At 40.7% G+C, this 22,873-nt stretch overlaps 1 protein-coding gene across 3 annotated transcripts in view; it reads left to right on the forward strand.

Moving 5' to 3' along the window:
- BICC1 (BicC family RNA binding protein 1) overlaps positions 1–22,873 on the forward strand; it is a 349,295-nt gene that overhangs the window by 268,589 nt on the left and 57,833 nt on the right. For all 3 annotated transcript variants that reach the window (XM_027531038.1, XM_027531037.1, XM_027531036.1), the window contains exons 4-5: positions 20,663–20,742; positions 22,534–22,692. In XM_027531038.1, the coding sequence (XP_027386839.1) occupies positions 20,663–20,742; positions 22,534–22,692 (239 nt within the window). The remainder of the gene's footprint in view (positions 1–20,662; positions 20,743–22,533; positions 22,693–22,873) is intronic.

Consider the following 22,873-nt stretch of genomic DNA (forward strand, 5'->3'; position numbering starts at 1 on the left):
ATGACCATGTGATGAAAATGCATTTGCATAGCCTGTGGACAGAGAGAGAGAGACCCAGAGACAGAAATAGGGGTGGGGGAAGGAGGGAGGAAGGGAAAGAGAGAAAAGGAAAAGAATGTAAAAAGAAAACTGTATTACCGTTTTCTGCTGTTGTTGTGAAATTGACTTGTGTTGAACAGTAAGAAGGAATCAGTCTTTTCAACACAATGTCTGCCAAGACCTAAGGAGTATGATACCTAACCTACATAAGGCGTGGAGTCCACTCCCTAAAAATTAGTCCTTTCGTGAGAAGAGAAACAGCCCAAGTCCTCAGTGTGGGGTTGTCTGCATCATCACCTCAGCTTCGGGCACGCTTTCTCATCAAAAGAAGACGAAAGACTTCCCTGGCAGTCCAGTGGTTGACTTCACCTTCCAGGGTAGGGGTGGGTTCAGTCTCTTGTTGGGGAGCTTAACATAACCAGAACATAAAATGCAAGCAGTATTGTAACAAAATCAACAAAAACTTTAAAAATGATCCACTTAAAAAAAATCTTAAAAGAAAAAAGAAGATGAGGACTTGGTGGAGCAGGCTGTCTTGGTCTGGCAGAAAACAGAATTAACTGCAAACTCCGATGAAGGAGCTGCTTACAGTGAACAGAGTAAAGGGGCAAGCAGAGGGCTACTGATAGACTGAGGCACCAAAACTGGCCATAGCTGGAAACCCTGACTGCCCAGGGGCTGAGGGGCGAGGGGAGGACAGAGTGTGTGGCGGGTGGGATCCCTGAGAGACGGGGACCGTGGCAGGAGGCTGCCCAGTGGAGTCCTGGCCGAGGAGCTAGACAGCTCCTACCAGAGATGTTGGCCCAGTGTCCCGGGTGTGAAGCAGGACGGAGGGGAGACTGACAGAGCGGCAGACCTGGGGCGGAGCCGCTGGAGCCCATCCAGGTCCCATGACCGCCCCGGGACCTCTCTGCTGAGGAGACACATTGTTATTGGCCGTCCTGGTGAAACTCTTTGTCAGGAAGACACTGTTCTTTGAGGTTATTATTTACTTACATTAGGGGCTGGTTTCATCATACCCTGAGAATGATATGTCCTTGCTTGGTGGAGGACATGGGAGAATTCTATCAGGAAAGAGCATTAGGCCGTGTAACATAGGAAGCTCAACCCAGTGCTCTCTTAGAGGGGTGGGTGGGGGTGGGGGTGGGGGTGGGAGGGCGGTCCAGGTGGGAGGGGGTGTATATATAGTTATGGATGGTTGATGTCACTCTATGGCAGAAACCAACACAACCTTGTAAAGCAATTATCTTCCAATTAAAAATAAAAATGATAATAATAAAAAAGAACACTAAGGGCTTCCCTGGTGGTCCAGTGGCTAAGACTCCTCTCTGCCAATGCCAGGGCATCGGGTTTAATCCTTGGTCAGGGAACTAGACCTCACCTGCTGCAACTAAGACCTGGCACAACCAACCAAATGTATATATATATATATATATATATATATATATTTAAAGAGCACTATACTCCCAGTCGGAGAAGGCAATGGCATCCCACTCCAGTGCTCTTGCCTGGAGAATCCCAGGGACGGGGGAGCCTGGTGGGCTGCCGTCTATGGGGTCGCACAGAGTCGGACACGACTGATGTGACTTAGCAGCAGCATACTCCCACTACTAGAACTGGAATAAATTCCATTTATTTTGGAAACAACTGCTGAAGAAAAAGAGAGATGTGGCCATAATTGTTTGAAAGAATTCCGTGTTTCGTTAGTGGGGGTATAAACATATGGCCTTTGCCAACTATTTGGACCCTGTTCCAGCTGCGTATTTCAACTTCAGTTACCCCGTCATCATAGGCTCACTCTAGTCTCATTGGGGAAGTCTGCATTAAGAGCCAGAGTATGCTGATAAAATATTAAGGGTCATGGCACAACCAATAAGAAGAGGTGACGTTCAGAAAATGCCTGGCAAAAGGCCTGTAAAGGGGAAAGAAGGGACTTTTCTAATTGAGAAAGCATGGTTGTCATTAACATTTTTAAAGGTCTCAATTTTTAAGAGAATTCTTGTGAAACATTGTGTTTGGAAAACAGGGAGCTCTGACTTAAATACCTTTTAATGTCTTAAAGTATAAGGATCTAATTGGAGCAAGCTGATTTCAGATTTTCCTGATACAGATAACCTTCTTTTAAGGTATGAGTATTTTTTTCCACATTATAAATGCATGTTTTTTTACTAATAGAAAATACAAAAAAATCTTGAAGCATAAAAATGACCTGTAACCCTATTACTTAGAAGTAATCACTATTGATATGTAGTTTCCATTTTTATTCCACTGAATATACGTGTATGTTTAAAATGAAATTATGGTATTATGAGTATTTGTTAATATTTCCAAATTCCTCTCAGGCATTTCACACCAATCTTTATTTCCATCAAGAGTATATTAGTTTGTCTAACTAAATCCTTGTTAGCTGTATAATTAAAAAAAATTGTTCCCAATTTTATAAATAAAATATTATTTAGTAAGGTCAAATTTTATTCGTGTTTATACATTTATTGGCTATTTTTCTATTAAATTATTTATTCATGCCTTTTCCCAATTTTTGCAGTGTGACAATTAGTGGTTTTATCCCTCTTGGTCTAGAGGAGCTCTTTGTATAGATACAAATTTATTTAAGAAGATAAAATTTCTTATTAATAAAAATAGGACAGGTTGATCACCTTTATCAGTGATATTTATTTCCTGTGACCTTTGGTGAGAAGCCCTATATTCTTGCTCTCAAAGGCAAGCCAGTTTTAAAGTACTGAACTCTGAACTTTTTCATTATTTAAGATATTTATGCAGGAGTATTACCTTTGGATAAATATTCAGTGAATCCTGATTTAGAAACTGTTGGGCCTCTTTTATTAAGAATGATAGTCATTTTAAAGTTATTTGATAATTGAAATAATGTATTCCTCCAGAAGATATGAATCTCTTAGGACTGAGAGATTGACACTCTTGGTCAAAACAGTTACTAATAAAGTATGAGAGAAATGAACAGTATACAGAGTGATACTGAGTTGGAGACAGGGGTATGACTATGGTTTCAATATATGTGGCTGCATAGAAAAAGTATTAACAATCAGCTGTTCAGTTATCCTGTAGAAAGTGGGACGAAGAAGAAAGGACTGGTAGATGGGCTTTTCTGAATAATTTTCTTTTAGGCTCATTTACCAAGTATTAGATACTTCCACTTCTTGTGAAAATTACTTTCTTGAGATCATGAACAAGATTGAAACAGTCTTTAACCCCTAGAGTCATGTGGACCCTTAATTAACTGCTCTTCAGGGCATTCTGTAAAACTTCCTCACTAGATCTTACAACAAAGATGAGAAAGGTGGAGAATTTTAATGCCGGCCTCAAGCTGTTAAGTTTTTTTTAGAACTGATCTCCTCAGAGTTTTGCTGTCTCTTATGTAAGCCCTTAATTGTGCCTCAAATATCTTCAAAAGTCACAGTTTTTTTTTTTTTTTTTTTAATTTATCCTCTCAGTAGGCCAGAAGTAAAGAGACCGCGTGTGTGGTGCGACAGGTCATGTCTTCATTTACGGACCTTCCCTCATGAAATGTGTGTGAGCTCCTCGGAGCACGGTCGCTTTCCTGTGACTGCAAGCAGCAGCTCCATGTTAAGCCTCTGCATGAATGGTCCCAGCTGCTGTCAGATGGAACAGTCTGCTCTGGCCACGGATGACAGGGTTTAGACCAGGGTTTATACCTCTGGGACCTGCTGTGTACACTGAGAACAGTCATGTTCCTTGGAGAGAGAATGAAGATTAGTCACTTGTGGCTCCCAGAAATTCTTGCGTAACTTGCTGTTATCTCAGTACAGTTTCCTGGGGACGCTTTATCCACCACAAGCTCCATCTCCTCCTCAAAGCTCCCTCTTCTCTCAGATGGGCCACTGGTATCAGCTGGGCCTCGAGTTCCACTCCAGAGTGCAGGCATTCAGTCCAGCTCTCTTCTGTGAAATCATGGCCCTTCCTCCTCCCGAGTCCTCACGTTACTGATCCTGTCAGGCCCCGTGGCTTTGTCCCCACTTTGTCACAAGCGTTGTCCCTCTCTCGACCACACATATGAGAACGTGCTCTCTTGAAGTAACCTAGCATTGCTCATACTTGCTGTAGAATTGTTATGCACTGGCTTGGTCAGTAAGGTCGTTTGGGTTTTTCCATAAGAGGTAACGGAAAAACCTGAGTGAACTTTCTGGCCAACCCAATATAAACCATTCAGAAGGTTCCAGATCTCCTCCTGGCATTTTGTTTCCTTGCGTCTCTCTTCTCAGAATCCTCGTATTTCTGAAGTGTAGAGCCTCAGATACCAAAAGGCTTCAAGAAACTAATTGCGTTAGGCTTGGTGTTTTTAACTTTCTTTTTTTCACCCTCCGTGTCCCATTTCTTTTGTGCTTTTGATTTTTCCCTCGCCCCCCCCACCCCCCACCCCCACCCCACCTGAATGGCAACCCTGCAGTTATGCATGGAGTTGAGTTTACACTGCATAAGATAAGGCGGTTTATAAAATAAAGTCATTAACCTTTTCTCAATTCTCACACTCCTTAAGTACATCTGTTCTTGATTTTCTCATCTTATGCCTCAAGTTTGCTTTATGCTTTTTGCATTTTGTTGTTTTTCTCTGAGATTATTTCTAGCTTTTTGCTGAGTTCCTAAAACTGTTTCTGATTAAATAAATAGCTGTGATAAGGCACATAGGAATCTTAACAGAAAAGAAATATGTGCCTGATTGACCTCCTTCATCTCTTATGCCTTATTTCCTCCCAAAGCTGAAACATCAGAAGAGAACAATTATCACAGCATATTATCAGTGGATTTGGAACTCTTTTATTGCTGATTTTGTTGGAAATGCTGGTATTCCGTCAGCAAAAGCTCTTTTATATCTTCTAGCTAGCTTTGGATTTTCTCAAGCTGATAGCTCTTTCCTACCAACTTGATAAAGAGTCCATATGCTCCATCCTGGGATGTGAATTCACCCTTTCCTTGCATTCAGCAGGAACTTGCCTGAAGTGTTCATCACCAAAGAGGGTAGGACACCTCATTCCAGTCATTGCCAAACAGTCGAACTGAAAATGTCTTGAGGAGCTTGCTGTCCTCTCTCGTCTTTTGATTTGCTTGTGTCATTCATGCCTCTGTCAAGTCAAGAATCCCATTTCTCTGTTGCGTATACTTTAATTCTTCCGAATGGAATTTTGATAGGAAGTTATCTAGGGGCATCATGGTATGTAAATTGATTGTAGGTAACAGTGCAGACCTTTTATTCTTCTGAAAATTAGCTCTTTGAATTTAAAATACATTTGGTTTTTCACATCTCAGTATCCAGCCCTGTTCTCTTCTAGTTGACTAGTAAGGAGATTAATCTTTTTTTTGACGTTTATTTTTATTTTTGGCTGTGCTGGGTCTTGGTGGCTGCCCAAGCTTTTTCTCTGGTTGTGGCATGAGGGCTTCTCACCACAGTGGCTTCTCTGTTGCAGAGCACGGGCCTTCGGGCACGTGGGCTTCAGTAGCTGTGGCTCTGTGGCTCAGCAGTTGTGGTGCATGGACTCAGTTGCCCCTCAGCATATGGGATCCTCCTGAATCAGGCATAGAACCTGTGTTTCCTGCATTGACTGGTGGATTCTCTACCACCGAGCCCCTAGGGAAGCCCAGTTATTTTTGTTGTTTGTTTTAAAATAAATAAGCATGCGCTTATGCCTTACCCTAAGCAGCATAGTTGTTTAGGAAATACTTACAGGTGAATTTGTTTTTCTTGATCTCAGTTATACTATCCGACCGTTAGTTCAACAACAGTTTGCCTTAAATACTTAAAATACTTACAGCTTGGACTCTTCTACCCCTGTCCAAATATACTTCTTGCCCTTTTATTTTAATTCTAACTCAATTTATTGGAATTCTTGTTGTCAAAGAGCATTCCTTGAAAGAATCTGGAGTATCACTGGCTACAGAATAAGCTTCAAGTGTATCGATTTCCTGTTACTCTGTTTCATTCTTTTCAAGTTATTCCCAGTCAGGTTGGATGAGGTTTTCTCTCTGGATAAAATATGTATCTTTACTTTAAAAAGGTGATACTGGTATGTATTTGACCCATATCACACTTTTTCCCCCCCTAAAAAGGAAAGTCTGTTTCTCAGGAAGTTACAGGGAACTCTTTAGTTTCACAGAAATACACGAGCTATGGCCAGTTGACCGTAAGTTTGATCTACTTTTGCTGATCAGTAAACCCACTTTGCAGCCTAAAGGAAAAGTGATCAGAATAGCAGACATGGCTGGTTTCTAGCTGTGAATAGTGACGTATCTCAGTAGGGTGCGAGGTGGAATCCCAATCCCTCTGGGCTTGTCACTGCACATGTTTTACGCTTACAAGCTCCATCTGCAGGAGATGATAGTGAGGTGAGCACTGAATTTCATCTACTGTGACACGATTCCACATTCCCAGAGTATACGGCACAGAAGGCCAGCCTGAGCTGCCATCTCTGAAGCCACTTGTGAGTCTGTCAGCAAGGTTGGGGGCCGAATCTTCTTCCACTCAGAGGCGGAACACAATTTCAGACACACTTGTGTTTCCCTCCGGTATCTTCTGCTTCTTGGAAACATTTTAGATGGTGGTATCTTTGGTGTGATCGAAGGCAAAAGGAGAAGGGGGTGGCAGAGGATGAGATGGTTCAACAGCATCATTGACTCAGTGGACATGAATCTGAGCAAACTCTGGGGGAGAGTGAAGGAACAGATGACCCTGGTGGACCACAGTCCATCGGGTTGCAAAGAGTCGGACATGACTTAGTGACTGAACAGTAACAACAACAACAAATCTTTGGTGGGAGCCACTTATCATGAGATCCCCCAAAATTGGAAAATAAACTTGTTGAGGTTATTTTTATTTAAGAATCTGATAGTACTGCTTTACACCAAAGAAATTGAGATTTATGAAACATTATATAAATGATCTGACCAAACTCCCCCCCCCCCACACCTTTATTTTGTTTGAAGAAAGTACACTCCAGAGATTCAGTAGATTCAATGACCTTTCACGATAACAGAGATTGTTTATGCTGAATTGGGATTCAGAACTTAGCGTCATGACAGTAGAATCTATGACTATTCCTCTCAGCAGGAAGGGACTCTGTAGCCTAGGCAGGGTCAAAGACCTTAAACCGTAATAGCTGCTCTGTGGCATCTGCTGGCTTTTCCTAGCATCTCCCCAATGTGATCCAAGTCAACCAGCGCCCTTGAGATACCTGGAGATTTTTCTGAGACGTATGTTGGCTGTTGGGCAAAATTCTTATCCTAGAGCCAAAGTTTTCCTTCCATAAAAAATTTGGCCATTACTACTTGGAACTACTTGCCAACGGAGGATATATTCCCAGTGGTTGAGGGAATTTCAGAGGAAGCTGAAATTCTCTGCCTGTCAACACTCACCCACTCCTAACAGCGTTGACAGAGCCGTCCCCAGCCAACATCCTTGGTTAGTCAGGTTCAAAGGCTAAGACTTTTTAGGAAGAACACAAAATAAAAGTGAAAAGAGTTCCAAGCCAGGAGAAAGTGAATTCTGCCCCGTGCTCTCTTCTTATGGGCTTAAGGCCAGGTTGACCATTTTGTTTGTTTCTATGTGATCAGTTGCTCAGATGTGTCTGACTCTGTGACCCAGTGGACTGTAGCCTGTCTGGCTCCTCTGTCCATGGGGTTTTCCAGGCAAGAATACTAGAGTGGTTGCTGCTTTCTACTCCAGGGGATCTTCCTGACCCAGAGGTTGAACCTGAGTCTCTTGTGTCTCCTGCATTGGCAGGCAGATTCTTTAATCACTCTGATCACCAGGGAAGCCCTGTTTATTTGTAAAAATGTACCAAAAGCCATCCTGATTTTAGGCCATGATATGGAATATTCCCCCATAAACAGACATGCAGTTCTAATATGATGTTTTTATTTGGGGGTGTTGTGAGTGGGAGGACTGAGGTTAGTCAAACAAAGGATTTTCTATCTGTCTTTTTTCTGTCCAATAGAGCATGCTGACAATGACAGCATTGCTTTGAATTTTTCTCATTGAAGTTTTGCTCAACAGCACTCAAACCATGGAAGCAGGAAAGTAGTTACAGATAGATCACTGGTGAAACATCAATGGCTTCAGTTCATCATGTGTCAATAGCACTTTACTTTCTGCAGCATAATATTGAATAAATACAGTTAAATGGCTGATGTGAGCATATTCTGTAGATTTTTGCTGTGAGATAGGAATGAAACAGGAAGGAAGTTTAAACTTGAGAAAAAGAAAAGATAGTAAAATATCCTCTGATGTTTCCAGGATGGGCACTGTTTCCAAGGGTGGGAAACCAGAGGGGAGACACCAGAGTTCTAAGAGATAATCTTTTTAAATCCATCACTTAAGCTCAAATAAACATACAAACTCTTTGAAATATTTATGTTTCTGAAAATATGGTATTTAGCATGTTCTTATGAAAACATTTGTTGTCTTACCAAGTCCTTATGAATTTCCATATGGAGTCATAAAAAACCTGTGTTGCCCCGAGGTTTGGCTATTTTGCAGGGTACACATATAATGTACTCATATCAAATCCATGTCTGTACAGCTTCATATTCCGTATGGAAGGTTGGATCACTGTCAAGTCTTCCTCTCTTCCATAGGATGACACCAGAGAGCTGTGAGCAGATTAATGGGGCAGGAATCTAAAAAACAAAAATATGGACAAATATTTGACAGTTTTCTGTACTTTTATAGAGGTGCTGAGATCAGAATATTTGAAATCAAAACTATGTTGGGAAGTGCAAGACATATGGTCATCATGGCTGTAAGGTTTTGACTCTTTCCACAGATTTATATCTCCTCTCTGTATTCTGCCATCTCCCCAAAATAGGGGAGCCATCAATCTATTCCACAACAGTTTGCTGAGAATCTACTTCTTTTTTGGCACTGTTCAGTTCAGTTCAGTTCAGTCACTCAGTCATGTCCTACTCTTTGCGACCCCGTGAACCGCAGCACGCCAGGCCTCCCTGTCCATCACTAACTGCCATGATGGAGTCCACCCAAACCCATGTCCATTGAGTTGGTGATGTCATCCAACCATCTCATCCTCTGTCATCCCCTTCTCCTCCTGCCCTCAATCTTTCCCAGCATCAGGGTCTTTTCAAATGAGTCAGTTCTTTGCATTAGTATTGGAGCATCAGGGTCTTTTGAAATGAGTCAGTTCTTTGCATCAGTATTGGAGTTTCAGCTTCAACATCAGTCCTTCCAATGAATACCCAGGACTGATCTCCTTTAGGATGGACTGGTTGGATCTCCTTGCAGTTCAAGGGACTCTCAAGAGGCTTCTCAAATACCACAGTTCAAAAGCATCAATTCTTCGGCACTCAGCTTTCTTTATAGTTCAACTCTCACACCCATACATGACTACTGGAAAAAACATAGCCTTGACTAGACGGACCTTTGTTGGCAAAGTAATGTCTCTGCTTTTTAATATGCTGTCTAGGTTGGTCATAACTTTCCTTCCAAGGAGTAAGCATCTTTTTTTTAAATTTCATGGCTGCAATCACCATCTGCAGTAATTTTGGAGCCCAGAAAACTAAAGTCAGTCACTGTTTCCCCATCTATTTGCCATGAAGTGATGGGACCGGATGCCATGATCTTCATTTTCTGAAAGTTGAGCTTTAAGTCAACTTTTTCACTCTCCTCTCTCACTTTCATCAAGAAGCTCTTTAGTTCTTCTTCAGTTTCTGCCATAAGGGTGGTGTCATCTTCATATCTGAGGTTATTGATATTTCTCACGGCAATCTTGATTCCAGCTTGTGCTTCTTCCAGCCCAGTGTTTCTCATGATGTACTCTGCATATAAGTTAAATAATCAGGGTGACAATATACAGCCTTGATGTACTCCTTTTCCTATTTGGAACCAGTCTGTTGTTCCATATCCAGTTCTAACTGTTGCTTCCTGACCTGCATACAGGTTTCTGAAGAGGCAGGTCAGGTGGTCTGGTATTCCTATCTCTTGCAGAATTTCCCACAGTTTATTGTGATCCACACAGTCAAAGGCTTTGGCGTAGTCAATAAAGCAGAAATAGATGTTTTTCTGGAACTCGCTTGTTTTTTTGATGATCCAGCTGTGGAAGTGACAAAATCCATTAAAACAATCCCTCTATCCAGAGAGCTTGCGGGTCGATTCCACAGCAATCAGTTTTATTTTTAGAGCAATATCTTCAAACTTTCATGCCTGACTGAGAGTGGTCCTACAAAGCCATTAGTTCTGGGGAAGAGGCGACTACATACTTATTTTCTATTTTTCCACCATCCTCCAAGAGTTCTTTTCCTTGTTTTTATGTTTATTTATACAGTTCATACTTTGATTTTTTCATCTCTCCATTAAGTATTTCCAGAAAGGGTCTGAATGACACCGTAGTCCCTTGTGGTGGTACATGGACCAAGCTTGAGTGGTAACTGTAACACTCATTGAAAGCAGGAGTAGTATTTCAGGCTTGGAGATGAGAGCATTAAGTTCAACCTGGAAGAAGAGCTCACGTCCTGTAGATGCCTTTAAGCAAGAGCGAAGAGGGAAAGAAAACTACGATACTCTGGCTGCTTTAGCAGTCTAAACCAGAATTTTGTCATCTTTTCCTCTGTACTTCAGAGACTTGATTTTTTTTTTTTTTTTAAAGAACCATATTCCGAACGAGTGCTGCTTTGAGCCCTGGAGACAGTTCCATGCTACTCGTGATTGTATTGTCTTTGTTGTGTTCATTGATAATTTATATTTCTGGCCACTAGATGGTGCTCTTTCACTTGGAAATATGTTTGCATTTAAAAAAATGAGTCTTTTTTGCCTTTTATTTTGTTTATTGTTCTGTTGATGCAGAGATGGTGGAAAATCAGATTCCTTCTTAAATTGGATCTGAGGTTTCCTGTCCCTATACAGATGCATAGGAATTTTAATGTGATTATGCAACCTGTAATGTAATAGGTTTGCAGATTATCATAGCACTCAATACATGCTATTAATTTATTTTGTAAGAAAATACACTTTTTTTCCTATAGAAGCATTTTATGTTACATATACTGGGCTGATACATAAGAGGCTACCGTTGCATGTCTTATGTGGCTTGATCTGCTGTGTCCTATGCGTGATTAAGGAATCACTTGGTAAAACAACAAAATGCTGACTGCTGGGTCCTAGAGACCCGGAACCTATGTTTTAGAAAGTGAGTCTGATGAGCAGACATGTTTGAGATTTACCAGGCTCCAATCTCCACTGTAGCAGTGAGCACTTCTAGGGGACACTAATGACACAGTGTCTGCCTACCAAACTACCAAAGTTCAAGAGAGTTGAGACCAAGATTTTGAATGTAGACAGCTCTGTGTAAATATTGCCTCTAGGAGTCTTAGTGGGTATAATACAAATAATTAAAGAGAATGGAAATGAAAACCAACTCCAGTATTCTTGCCTGGAGATGCCATGGACAGAGGAGCCTGGCAGGCTACACTCCATGGGATCGTGAAGAGTCAGACATGATTGAGCAACTGACACTTTCACTTTCTTTACGTAAGTGTGTTGAAGTTGGCAAGAATCTTACACAGACAAGACTTTCTCTATTAGGATGGAAGCATGAATGGACGCAAGCAGGAGCAAGCAGACAGAACACTGTGTGTGGAAGCTCTCCCAGCTTGCAGGGGTTGGACAGACATTTTGTCCTGCTTTTTTTTTTAGCCCCTCTCCTTAAATACCTGATACATCAGTTCAGGTCAGTCGCTCAGTTGTATCCGACTCTTTGCAACCCCATGGACTGCAGCACGCCAGGTCTTCCTGTCCATCACCAACTCCTGGAGTTCACTCAAACTCATGTCCATTGAGTCGGTGATGCCATCCAGCCATCTCATCCTCTGTTGTCCCCTTCTCCTCCTGCCTTCAAACTTTCCCAGCATCAGGGTCTTTTCAAATGAGTCAGCTCTTCCCATCAGGTGGCCTAAGAATTGGAGCTTCAGCTTCAACATCAGTCCTACCAAAGAACATTCAGGGATGATCTCCTTTAGGATGGACTGGTTGGATCTCCTTGCAGTCCAAAGGGCTCTCAAGAGTCTTCTCCAACACCACAGTTCAAAAGCGTCAATTCTTCAGCACTCAGCTTTCTTTATAATCCAGCTCTTACATCCATACATGACTACTGGAAAAACCATAGCCTTGACTAGATGGACCTTTGCTGGCAAAGTAATGTCTCTGCTTTTTAATATGCTGTTTAGGTTGGTCATAACTTTTCTTCCAAGGAGTAAGTGTCTTTTTATTTCATGGCTGCAGTCACCATCTTCAGTGATTTTGGAGCCCAAAAAAGTAATGTTTCCACTGTTTCTCCATCTATTTGCCATTAAGTGATGGGACCAGATGCCATGATCTTTGTTTTCTGAATGTTGAGCTTTAAGCCAACTTTTTCACTCTCCTCTTTCACTTTCATCAAGAGTCTCTTTAGTTCTTCTTCACTTTCTGCCATAAGGGTGGTGTCATCTGCATATCCGGAGAGGGCAATGGCAACCCACTCCAGTACTCTTGCCTGGAAAATCCCATGGACAGAGGAGCCTGTTAGGCTGCAGTCCATAAAGTTGCTAAGAGACGGACATGACCGAGCAACTTTGCTTTCACTTTTTACTTTCATGCATTGGAGAAGGAAATGGCAACCCACTCCAGTGTTCTTGCCTAGAGAATCCCAGGGATGGGGGAGCCTGGTGGGCTGCTGTCCATGGGGTCGCACAGAGTTGGACATGACTGAGGTGACTTAGCAGCAGCAGCAGCATCTGCATATCTTGAGGTTATTGATATTTCTCCTGGCAATCTTACTCCAGCTTGTGTTTCATCCAGCCCAGCATTTCTCATGATGTACTCTAAATATAAGTTAAATAAGCAGAGTGACAATATACAGCCTTGATGTAGTCTTTTCCTATTTGGACTGGTCTGTTGTTCCATATCTAGTTCTAACTGTGGCTTCCTGACCTGCAGACACGTTTTGCAAGAGGCAGGTCAGGTGGTCTGGTATTCCCATCTCTTTCAGAATTTTCCACAGTTTATTGTGATCCACACAGTCAAAGGCATTGGCATAGTCAATAAAGCAGAAGTAGATGTTTTCCTGGAACTCTCTTGCTTTTTTGATGATCCAGCGCATGTTGGGAATTTGATCTCTGGTTCCTCTGCCTTTTCTAAAACCGGCTTGAACATCTGGAAGTTCACCGTTCATGTATTGTCGAAGCCTGGCTTGGAGAATTTTGAGCATTACTTTGCTAGCATGTGAGATGAGTACAATTGTGTGGTAGTTTGAGCATTCTTTGGCATTGCCTTTCTTTGGGATTGGAATGAAAACTGACCTTTTCCAGTCCTGTGGCCACTGCTGAGTTTTCCAAATTTGCTGGCATACTGAGTGTAGCACTTTCACGGCATCATCTTTTAGGATTTGAAATAGCTCAACTGGAATTCCATCACCTCCACTAGCTTTGTCAGTAGCAATGCTTCCTATGGCCCATTTGACTTCACATTCCAGGATATCTGGCTCTAGGTGAGTGATCACATCATCATGATTATCTGGGTGGTGAAGATCTTTTTTATACAGTTCTTCTGTGTATTCTTGCCACCTCTTCTTAATATCTTCTGCTTCTGTTATGTCCATACCATTTCTGTCCTTTATTGTGCCCATCTTTACATGAAATGTTCCCTTGGTATCTCTAATTTTCTTGAAGAGGTCTCTAGTCTTTACCATTCTGTTGTTTTCCTCTATTCTTTGCATTGATCCCTGAGGAAGGCTTTCTTATCTCTCCTTGCTATTCTTTGGAACTCTGCATTCAGATGGGTATATCTTTCCCATCTAAATATGGCTTCTCTTCTTTTCACAGCTATTTGTAAGGCCTCCTCAGACAGCCATTTTGCTTTTTTGCATCTCTTTTTCTTGGGGATGGTTTTGATCCCTGTCTCCTGTACAGTGTCACGAATCTCCATCCATGGTTCATCAGGCACTCTATCTATCAGATCTAGTCCATTAAATCTATTTCTCACACCTCCTGTATGATCATTAGGGATTTGAATTAGGTCATAGCTGAATGGTCTAGTGTTTCCCTACTTTCTTCAATTTAAGTCTGAATTTGGCAATAAGGAGTTCATAATCTGAGCCACAGTCAGCTCCTGGTTTTGTTTTTGCTGACTGTATAGACCTTCTCCATCTTTGGCTGCAAAGAATATAATCAGTCTGATTTCTGTGTTGACCATCTGGTGATGCCCATGTGTAGAGCCTTCTCTTGTATTGTTTGAAGTGGGTGTTTGCTATGACCAGTGCATTCTCTTGGCAGAACTCCATTAGCCTTTGCCCTGCTTCGTTCTGTACTTCAAGGCCAAATTTGCCTGTTACTCCAGGTGTTTCTTGACTTAACTACTTTTGCATTCCAGTCCCCCATAATGAAAAGGACATCTTTTTTGGGTGTTAATTCTAGAAGGTCTTGTAGGTCTTCATAGAACAGTTCAACTTCAATTTCTTCAGCATTATTGGTTGGGGCATAGACTTGGATTACCATGATATTGCATGGTTTGCCTTGGAGAGGAACGGAGATCATTCTGTCATTTTTCAGACTGCATCCGTGTACTTCATATCAGATTCTTTTGTTGACTATGAGGGCTACTCTTTTTCTTCTAAGGGATTTTTCCCCACAGGTATAGATATAATGGTCATCTGAGTTAAATTCACACATTCCAATCCGTTTTAGTTCATTGATTCCTAAAATGTAGATGTTCACTCTTGCCATCTCCTGTTTGACCACTTCCAATTTGCCTTGATTCGTGGACCTGACATTCCAGGTTCCTATGCAATATTGCTCTTTACAGCATCGGACCTTGCTTCTATCACCAGTCCCATCCACAGCTGGGTGTTGTTTTTGCTTTGGCTCCATCTCTTCATTCTTTCTGGAGCTGTTTCTCCACTGGTCTCCAGTAGCATATTGGGCACCTACCGACCTGGGGAGTTCATCTTTCAGTATCCTATCATTTTGCCTTTTCATACTGTTCATGAGGTTCTCAAGGCAGGAATACTGAAGCGGTTCACCATTCCCTTCTCCAGTGGACCACATTCTGTCAGAACCTGATAGTTAAACATTTTAGAAAGTTTTAATGAACATTGAGGTCTTTAATCTTCACCACATCCCTTCACAGGGCGTGGGTCAGAGGGAGGGATTGGAGAACAGGCTGAGGAGTGGAGCCTGAGCCCAGGGCAGCCAGCAGGAGGCAGTCTGGGGGGAGTGTGGGGCTGGAGTGTTGGCACTGATTCAGATTGAGGCCAGCTGCTGGGAGGTCTCCCTGGGAGGCTAGATCCATTCCTAGGCTCTGAAGCTCCCTGTGTACTCTTGCTGATTAGGATTGCTTCATCCTGGTCCTAAGGGTGGGGAGCTTTAGAAAATGGTTTCCTCCTCCATCCCATCCTTCCCTTTCTCTGTCTGCTTCTCCTTCAGTCACACCTTATGAATCATGAAACTCAGTGAAACTATGAGCCATGCCGTGTAGGGTCACCGAAGATGGATGGGTAACGGTGGAGAGTTCTGATGAAAGGTGGTCCACTGGAGAAGGGAGTGCAAACCACTTCAGTATTCTTGCCTTGAGAACCCCATGAACATGTATGAAAAAGCAGAAACGTAGGACACTGAAAGATGAACTCCCCAGGTCAGTAGGTGCCCAGTATGCTACTAGAGATCAGTGGAGAAACAGCTCCAGAAAGAATGAAGAGACGGAGCCAAGGTGAAAACAACACCCAGTTGTGGATGTGACTGGTTATGGAAGTAAAGTCCGATGCTGTAAAGAACAATATTGCATAGGAACCTAGAATGTTAGGTCCATGAATCAAGGTAAATTAGAAGTGGTCAAACAGGAGATGTAAAGAGTGAACATTGACATTTTAGTAATCAGTGAACTTAAATGGACTGGAATGGGTGAATTTAATTCAGATGACCATTAAATCTACTACTGTGGGCAAGAATCCCTTAGAAGAGATGGAGTAGCCCTCATAGTCAACTGAAGAGTCCGAAATGCAGTACTTGGGTGCAGTCTCTAAAATGACAGAGTGAACTTTGTTTGTTTCCAAGGCAAACCATTCAGTATCACAGTAATCCAAGTCTATGCCAGAACCAGTAATGCTGAAGAAGCTGAAGGTGAACTGTTCTATGAAGACCTACAAGACCTTCTAGAGCTAACGCACAAAAAAGATGTCCTTATTATCATATTGGACTGGAATGCAAAAGTAAAAAGTAAGAGATACCTGGAGCAATGGGCAAATTTGGCCTTGGAGTACAAAATGAAGGGCAAGAGCTTTTGCAGGGCAAAAGCTAACAGAGTTTTGATAAGAGAACACACTGGTCTTAGAAAACACCCTCTTCCAGTAACACAAGACAAGACTCTACACATGGACATCATCAGATGGTCAACACCAAAATCAGATTGATTATATTCTTTGCAGCCAAAGATGGAGAAGCTCTTTACCATCAGCAGAAACAAGACCTGGAGCTGACTGTGGCTCGTATCATGAAATCCTTATTGACAAATTCAGACTTAAGTTGAAGAAAGTAGGGAAAACCACTAGCCCATTGAAGTATGACCTTAATCAATCCCTTATGATTATACCATAGAAGAACAAATAGATTCAAGGGATTAGATCTGATAGAGTGACTGAAGAACTGTGGATGGAGGTTTGTGACACTGTACAGGAGGCACTGATCAAGACCATCCCCAAGAAAAAGAAATGCAAAAAGGCAAAATGGTTGTCTGAGGAGGCCTTACAAATAACTGAGAAAAGAAGAGAAGTGAAAGGCAAAGGAGAAAAGGAAGATATACCCATCTGAATGCACAGTTCCAAAGAATAGCAAGGAGTGATAAGAAAGCCTTCCTCAGCGATCAATGCAGAGAAATAGAAGAAAACAATAGAATGGGAAAGACTAGAGAGCTCTTGATGAAAATTAGAGATACCAAGGGAACATTTCATGCAAAGATGGTCACAGTAAAGGAAATGGTATGGACCTAACAGAAGCATAAGATATTATGAAGAGGTGGCAAGAATACACAGAAGAACTATACTAAAAAGATCTAATGGTCCAGATAATCACGATGGTGTGATCACTCGCCTAGAGCCAGGCATCCTGAAATGTGAAGTCAAGTGGGCCTTAAGAACCATCACTAAAAAGAAAGCTGGTGGAGATGATAGAATTCCATTTGAGCTATTTCAAATCATAAAAGATGATGCTGTTAATGTGCTGCACTCAATATGTCAGCAAATTTGGAAAACTCAGCAGTGGCCACAGGACTGGAAAAGGTCAGTTTTCATTCCAATCCCAAAGAAAGGCAATGCCAAAGAATGTTCAAACTACCACACAATTGCACTCGTCTCACATGCTAGCAAAGTAATGCTGAAAATTTTCCAAGTCAGGCTTCAGTAGTATGTGAACCATGAACTTCCATATGTTCAAGGTGGAATTAGAAACGCCAGCAGAACAAGAGATCAAATTGCCAACGTCTGTTGGATCATAGAAAAGCAAGAGAATTCCATAAAAACATCTATTTTTGCTTTATTGATTATGCCAAAGCCTCTGACTGCATAGATCACAGCAAAACTGTGGAAAATTGCCATCTTAAAGAGATGGGAATACCAGACCATCATACCTGCCTCTGCAGAAGTTTATATGCAGGTCAAGAAGCAACAGTTGGAACTGGACAGGGAAGAACAGAGTGGTTCCAGACCAGGAAAGAAGTACATCAAGGCTGTATACTGTCACCCTGCTTATTTAACTTATATGTAGAGTACATCATGAGAAATGCTGGGCTGGATGAAACACAATCTGGAATCAAGATTGCCAGGAGAAATATCAGTAACCTCAGATATGCAGATGATACCACCCCTATGGCAGAAAGTGAAGAGGAACTGAAGAGCCTCCTGATGAAAGAGAAAGAGGAGAGTTGAAAAAGCTGGCTTAAAACTCAACATTCTAAAAACTAAGATCATGTCATCTGGTCCTATCACTTCATGGCAAATAGATGGGAAAACAATGGAAATAGTGACAAACTTTATTTTCTTGGACTTCAAAATCACTGCAGATGCTGACTGCAGTCATAGAATTAAAACTTGATTGCTCTTTGTAAGGAAAGCTATGACCAACCTAGATAGCATATTAAAAAGGAGAGACAGTACTTTGCCGACAAAGGTCCATCTAGTCAAAGCTATGGTTTTTTCCAGTAGTCATGTATGGATGTGAGAGTTGAACTATAAAGAAAGCTGAGCGCTGAAGAATTGATGCTTTTAAACTGTGGTGTTGGAGAAGACTCTTGAGAGTCCCTTGGAGTGCAAGGAGATCCAAGCAGTCTATCCTAAAGGAAATCAGTCCTGGATATTCATTGGAAGGATTGATGCTGAAGCTGAAACTCCAATATTTTGGCCACCTGATGTGAAGAACTGACTCATTCAAAAAGATCCTGATGCTGGGAAAGATTGAAGGCAGGAGGAGAAGGGGTCGAAAGAGAATGACATGATTGGTTGGTGTTACCATTTTGATGGACCTGAGTTTGAGCAAGCTTCATGAGCTGGTGACGGACAGGGAAGCCTGGCATAATGCCATTGGGTCACAAAGAGTTGGACTTGCCTGAGTGACTGAACTGAACTGGGCTGATGAATCATGGCCTTGATGACTGTGAGGTGGAGATGGGCGGGTTAAATCACAATATGAGGAAATACGTGTAGTTTGGTAAAATCTACAGTGAGTCATTTTGCTTATCCTAGTTTATCTTGGTTTAGAAGAACTCACTTCATGGCAAATAGATGGGGGAAAAATGGAAGTGGTGGCAGACTTCATTTTCTTGGGCCCCAAAATCACTTTGGATGGTGACTGCAGCCATGTTCAAAGACACTTGCTCCTTTGAAGAAAAGCTATGACAAACCTACACAGCATATTAATAAAGAGTCATCACTCTGGCAACAAAGGTCCATCTAATCCAAACTATGATATTTCCAGTAGTCATTACAAATGTGAGAGTTGGACCATAAAGAAGGCGGAGTGAGACTTTTTAATATGTTTTTTAATATGCTGTGTAGGTTTGTCGTAGCTTCTCCTCCAAGGACCAAGTGTCTTTGAATATCATCACACCATCTGCAGTGATTTTGGAGACCAAGAAAATAAAATCTGTCACTGTTTTCATTTTTTCTCCATCTATTTGCCATAAAGTGATGGGATCAGATACCATGATCTTAGTTTTCTGAATGTTGAGGAAAGCCAGCCTTTTCACTCTTTTCTTTCACTTTCATCAAAGGCTGTTTGCTGCTGCTGCTGCTGCTGCTGCTAAGTCGCTTCAGTCGTGTCCGACTCTGTGCGACCCCATAGACGGCAGCCCACCAGGCTCCCCCGTCCCTGGGATTCTCCAGGCAAGAATTCTGGAGTGGGTTGCCATTTCCTGCCCCCAGTGCATGAAAGTGAAAAGTGAAAGTGAAGTCGCTCAGTTGTGTCCAACTTGTAGCGACCCCATGGACTGCAGCCCACCAGGCTCCTCCGTCCTTGGGATTTTCCAGGCAAGAGTACTGGAGTGGGGTGCCATTGCCTTCTCCGAAGAGGCTCTTTAAATCTAATAGATCATTTATTTATTTGACTGATTTTTACCTCCCTGCACAAATCTGTAAGGTCCATGTGGACAGACAGCTTTCTTTTTTTGGTCATGGCATGTGGCATGTAAGTTCTTAGTTCCACCACTAGGGATCGAACCCCTCCATTGAAAGTGTGAGGCTGCTGGAGAAGCATAGAAGAGGTTCAGAAAATCTTTACTGAATGAATGAGTGGTTTCCTGCAGACATAGCATGTACTTAGTCACTTTCTTAGTACTAATTCTGAATAAATATTAAATATTCCTGAATGAAGATTTTTTTTTTCCTGTCAACTTTGGCCAATAAGAATATCTCTTAAATGATCACATAGTTTAAAGTATGGATTCAGAGTTGGAAGACACTGGATTATAATAAACATCCCCTGAATGGTTTTCTGGGGCAAGTTGCTAAACTGCTCTGTGCCTTCGTTTCCTCTGCAGACAATCACAAAACTGTGGTTTACAGCACTTATTATTGTCTGTTTCATTTTAACTATGTACTGTGAAGTGGTACTGCATTGTGGGGTTCTTTTTTAGTTGAAAAATGCTTTATTTTTAGAGATGTCACCATTGGAATTTAAAATAGGCAGGATATTCACTAAAGAAATTGCTTTACAATACAGGTAGTTTAAAAAAGAAAGAAGCAAACCATGGTGTAGATTGAATGATTCAGTGCCTTTTAAGCCTTTAGAACAGGGGCTGGAATGTACCAAGAGATGAAGTAATAAATTGAATACATAGACGCTTCACTTGTTTAAAAAATAATTATATGCTATACTTATTTTGCAATTAAATTTAAAGTTACATAGGTTAGCCAGTGCTCAGAAGGAAAAAAAGCATAGATAAATGCACAGTTTGAGTATTTTACATATTTCTGTTTTTATTACAGTGATAACACATCAAGAATGAATCAAATATTAAATGTATTATGGAATCATTTTTTCTTATATTGTAACGTAAGTTTTAAAACAGAGCTTAGGGGTTTCATATGAGCTCTTTGTTCTTGATTTCTTACAGATCCCCACATTAAGGTTTCTGGAAAGAAAGAAGATGTTAAGGAAGCCAAGGAAATGATCATGTCTGTCTTAGACACAAAAGTAAGTGAATGTTAAAGACACTCAGATGTCAGAATCTTGTCTCTGCAAGGGGCTACTTCATGCTGTTATGAAAGAACTATTTGGAGAAGAAAAACCAGGAGAAAGTAATGGTGGGTTTTAAAATAAGCTCTTGATTCTACAATGGATGTAAAGGTCTGTTTCAAATTTGCATAGGTTCTCTCATGTTGGGTAATTAAATAATACTTTCTCTCTCAATGTATATACTTAAGTACATAACATGTATATGTGTGTATGTCTTTCTGTATAAGTGCGTATGTGTGTATATGCCATCGTCAGAAATAGACACTGATCTTGATTAATATAGAGCAAGTAGTAATGACTGCAAGAATTTAGCATATTTGCTTTTATGATGTCAGTGGAAAACCAAAATTATGTTCTGTATAGCTGTGTGTGTGTGATGGCATGCAGTCTGCCAGTGTGTCTAGTATGTTCTCTCTCTACAAGTACGTGTAGGGAGAGACAATAGAGAAATGAAAATATTTAAAAATGTATACTTGTTTTTGAGGATTTATTTTAATAAACACTTCTAAATCACTTACTCTATGCCAGGCACTTAGCTACATCATTTACAAATATTAATTTGTTTAATCCTCATAACAAGCTCAGGAAAGAGATATTAGGGAATTTACATAGGATATCATAGCTGATAAGTGGGGAGGTGGGTTCAAATCCAGTCTGTCTGGTTCTTAGGTTCTGCCACCTAATATTTCATTGAAATTATTTTTAATCTCTTCTCTTAATCCCTATTGTTTGTTTCTTTTTGTTGCTGTTGTACTTTTTAAAGAAAATAATTATTCATCCTATAATTATTAAAAATTTTGCAATATCCAAAAAAGATTATCTTTTTTTCTTTTTTTTAGTGGTTAACTAAGTTTAAAAACCAAAGTATTTAATGGATCTAAGTTTAAAATTTAAGAATTCAGAAAGTGTATAACTACTGATCTTTTTAAAATCTTGCTGTATTTTGACTTTTTAATTTTACTTTGTAAGGACTGAAGAATTTCAATATCAATATTATAAATGAGAAAACGTTTCATGTTAGTCTTTATAATTTTACAACACTGCATTTCCCCAAATTAAATACATGAATTCCAGGTGCCTATAATTGTTCATTGTGCCTTAAAATTTTACATTTACCTTTAATATAGTCAATCTTACACTCTGTGCCGGTTTCCTTAAGCCATTTTACTCCTGGAGATATATATTTTGTGATTTCTTCCTCACTCTTCTTCCTCCCTGCAAGAATAATTTACCTACTTTGTAAAGTTTGCCATACAGTGATAGAGAAGTTATGAAAATGTTTGTAAATCCTTTTTTATTCAGTTTTGAGCTTTATTTTTGTTTCTAGTTTTCTATCATTGTTCAGTGTTTCTACTAAGATACATTTATTCACTCTTGCAATTTTTTTACCTGTTTTTCAGTTACTTGAATTCATTTTCATGAATAATATCTATTAAAGAAAAAAAAGTAATTTATTTGTAATTGTAACTAATTTGACTTGAATACTACTGTCCAAAAAAATTATCTTGGTAAAGAGTATATCTTCCTATTTCTTTGGACAGATTTGTCTTTAAATGAAACATTTTTTATGAGCCAAGGATACATATGTAAAATTGAAAAATTTATAGATCAAGATGATCTTAAGAAATCTCTAAGAATTTCCACGGGGTCACTTTTTGTTAATCCTGTTCCCTTGGGGTAAACGTGTCTTTTTATGAGTTGTTCTTTCCTTTTTCGTACATCAAGAAATAATACATTATTTCCACGTAGAGCAATCGGGTCACCTTGAAGATGGATGTCTCACACACAGAACATTCTCATGTAATCGGCAAAGGGGGCAACAATATTAAAAAGGTGATGGAAGAAACAGGATGCCACATCCACTTCCCAGACTCCAACAGGAATAATCAAGCAGAAAAAAGCAACCAGGTGCTGGGACTTTTCACGTGAAATTTTATGGGACAGATTAAAGCTTGGATTTCCTGTATGCGCATCTTTTGGGGGAGATGAGAACAAAAGAGTTCTTGTGAAGATGGCAGGTAGTATGAATTGTATGTCCCCCTCAAAGGAGACTGAAAGTGCTCAGCATTTTTAAAGAGATGCATTGTAG

This window comes from Bos indicus x Bos taurus, chromosome 28 (assembly GCF_003369695.1).
Source record: "Bos indicus x Bos taurus breed Angus x Brahman F1 hybrid chromosome 28, Bos_hybrid_MaternalHap_v2.0, whole genome shotgun sequence".
In the NCBI taxonomy this organism is placed as follows: Eukaryota; Metazoa; Chordata; class Mammalia; order Artiodactyla; family Bovidae; genus Bos; species Bos indicus x Bos taurus.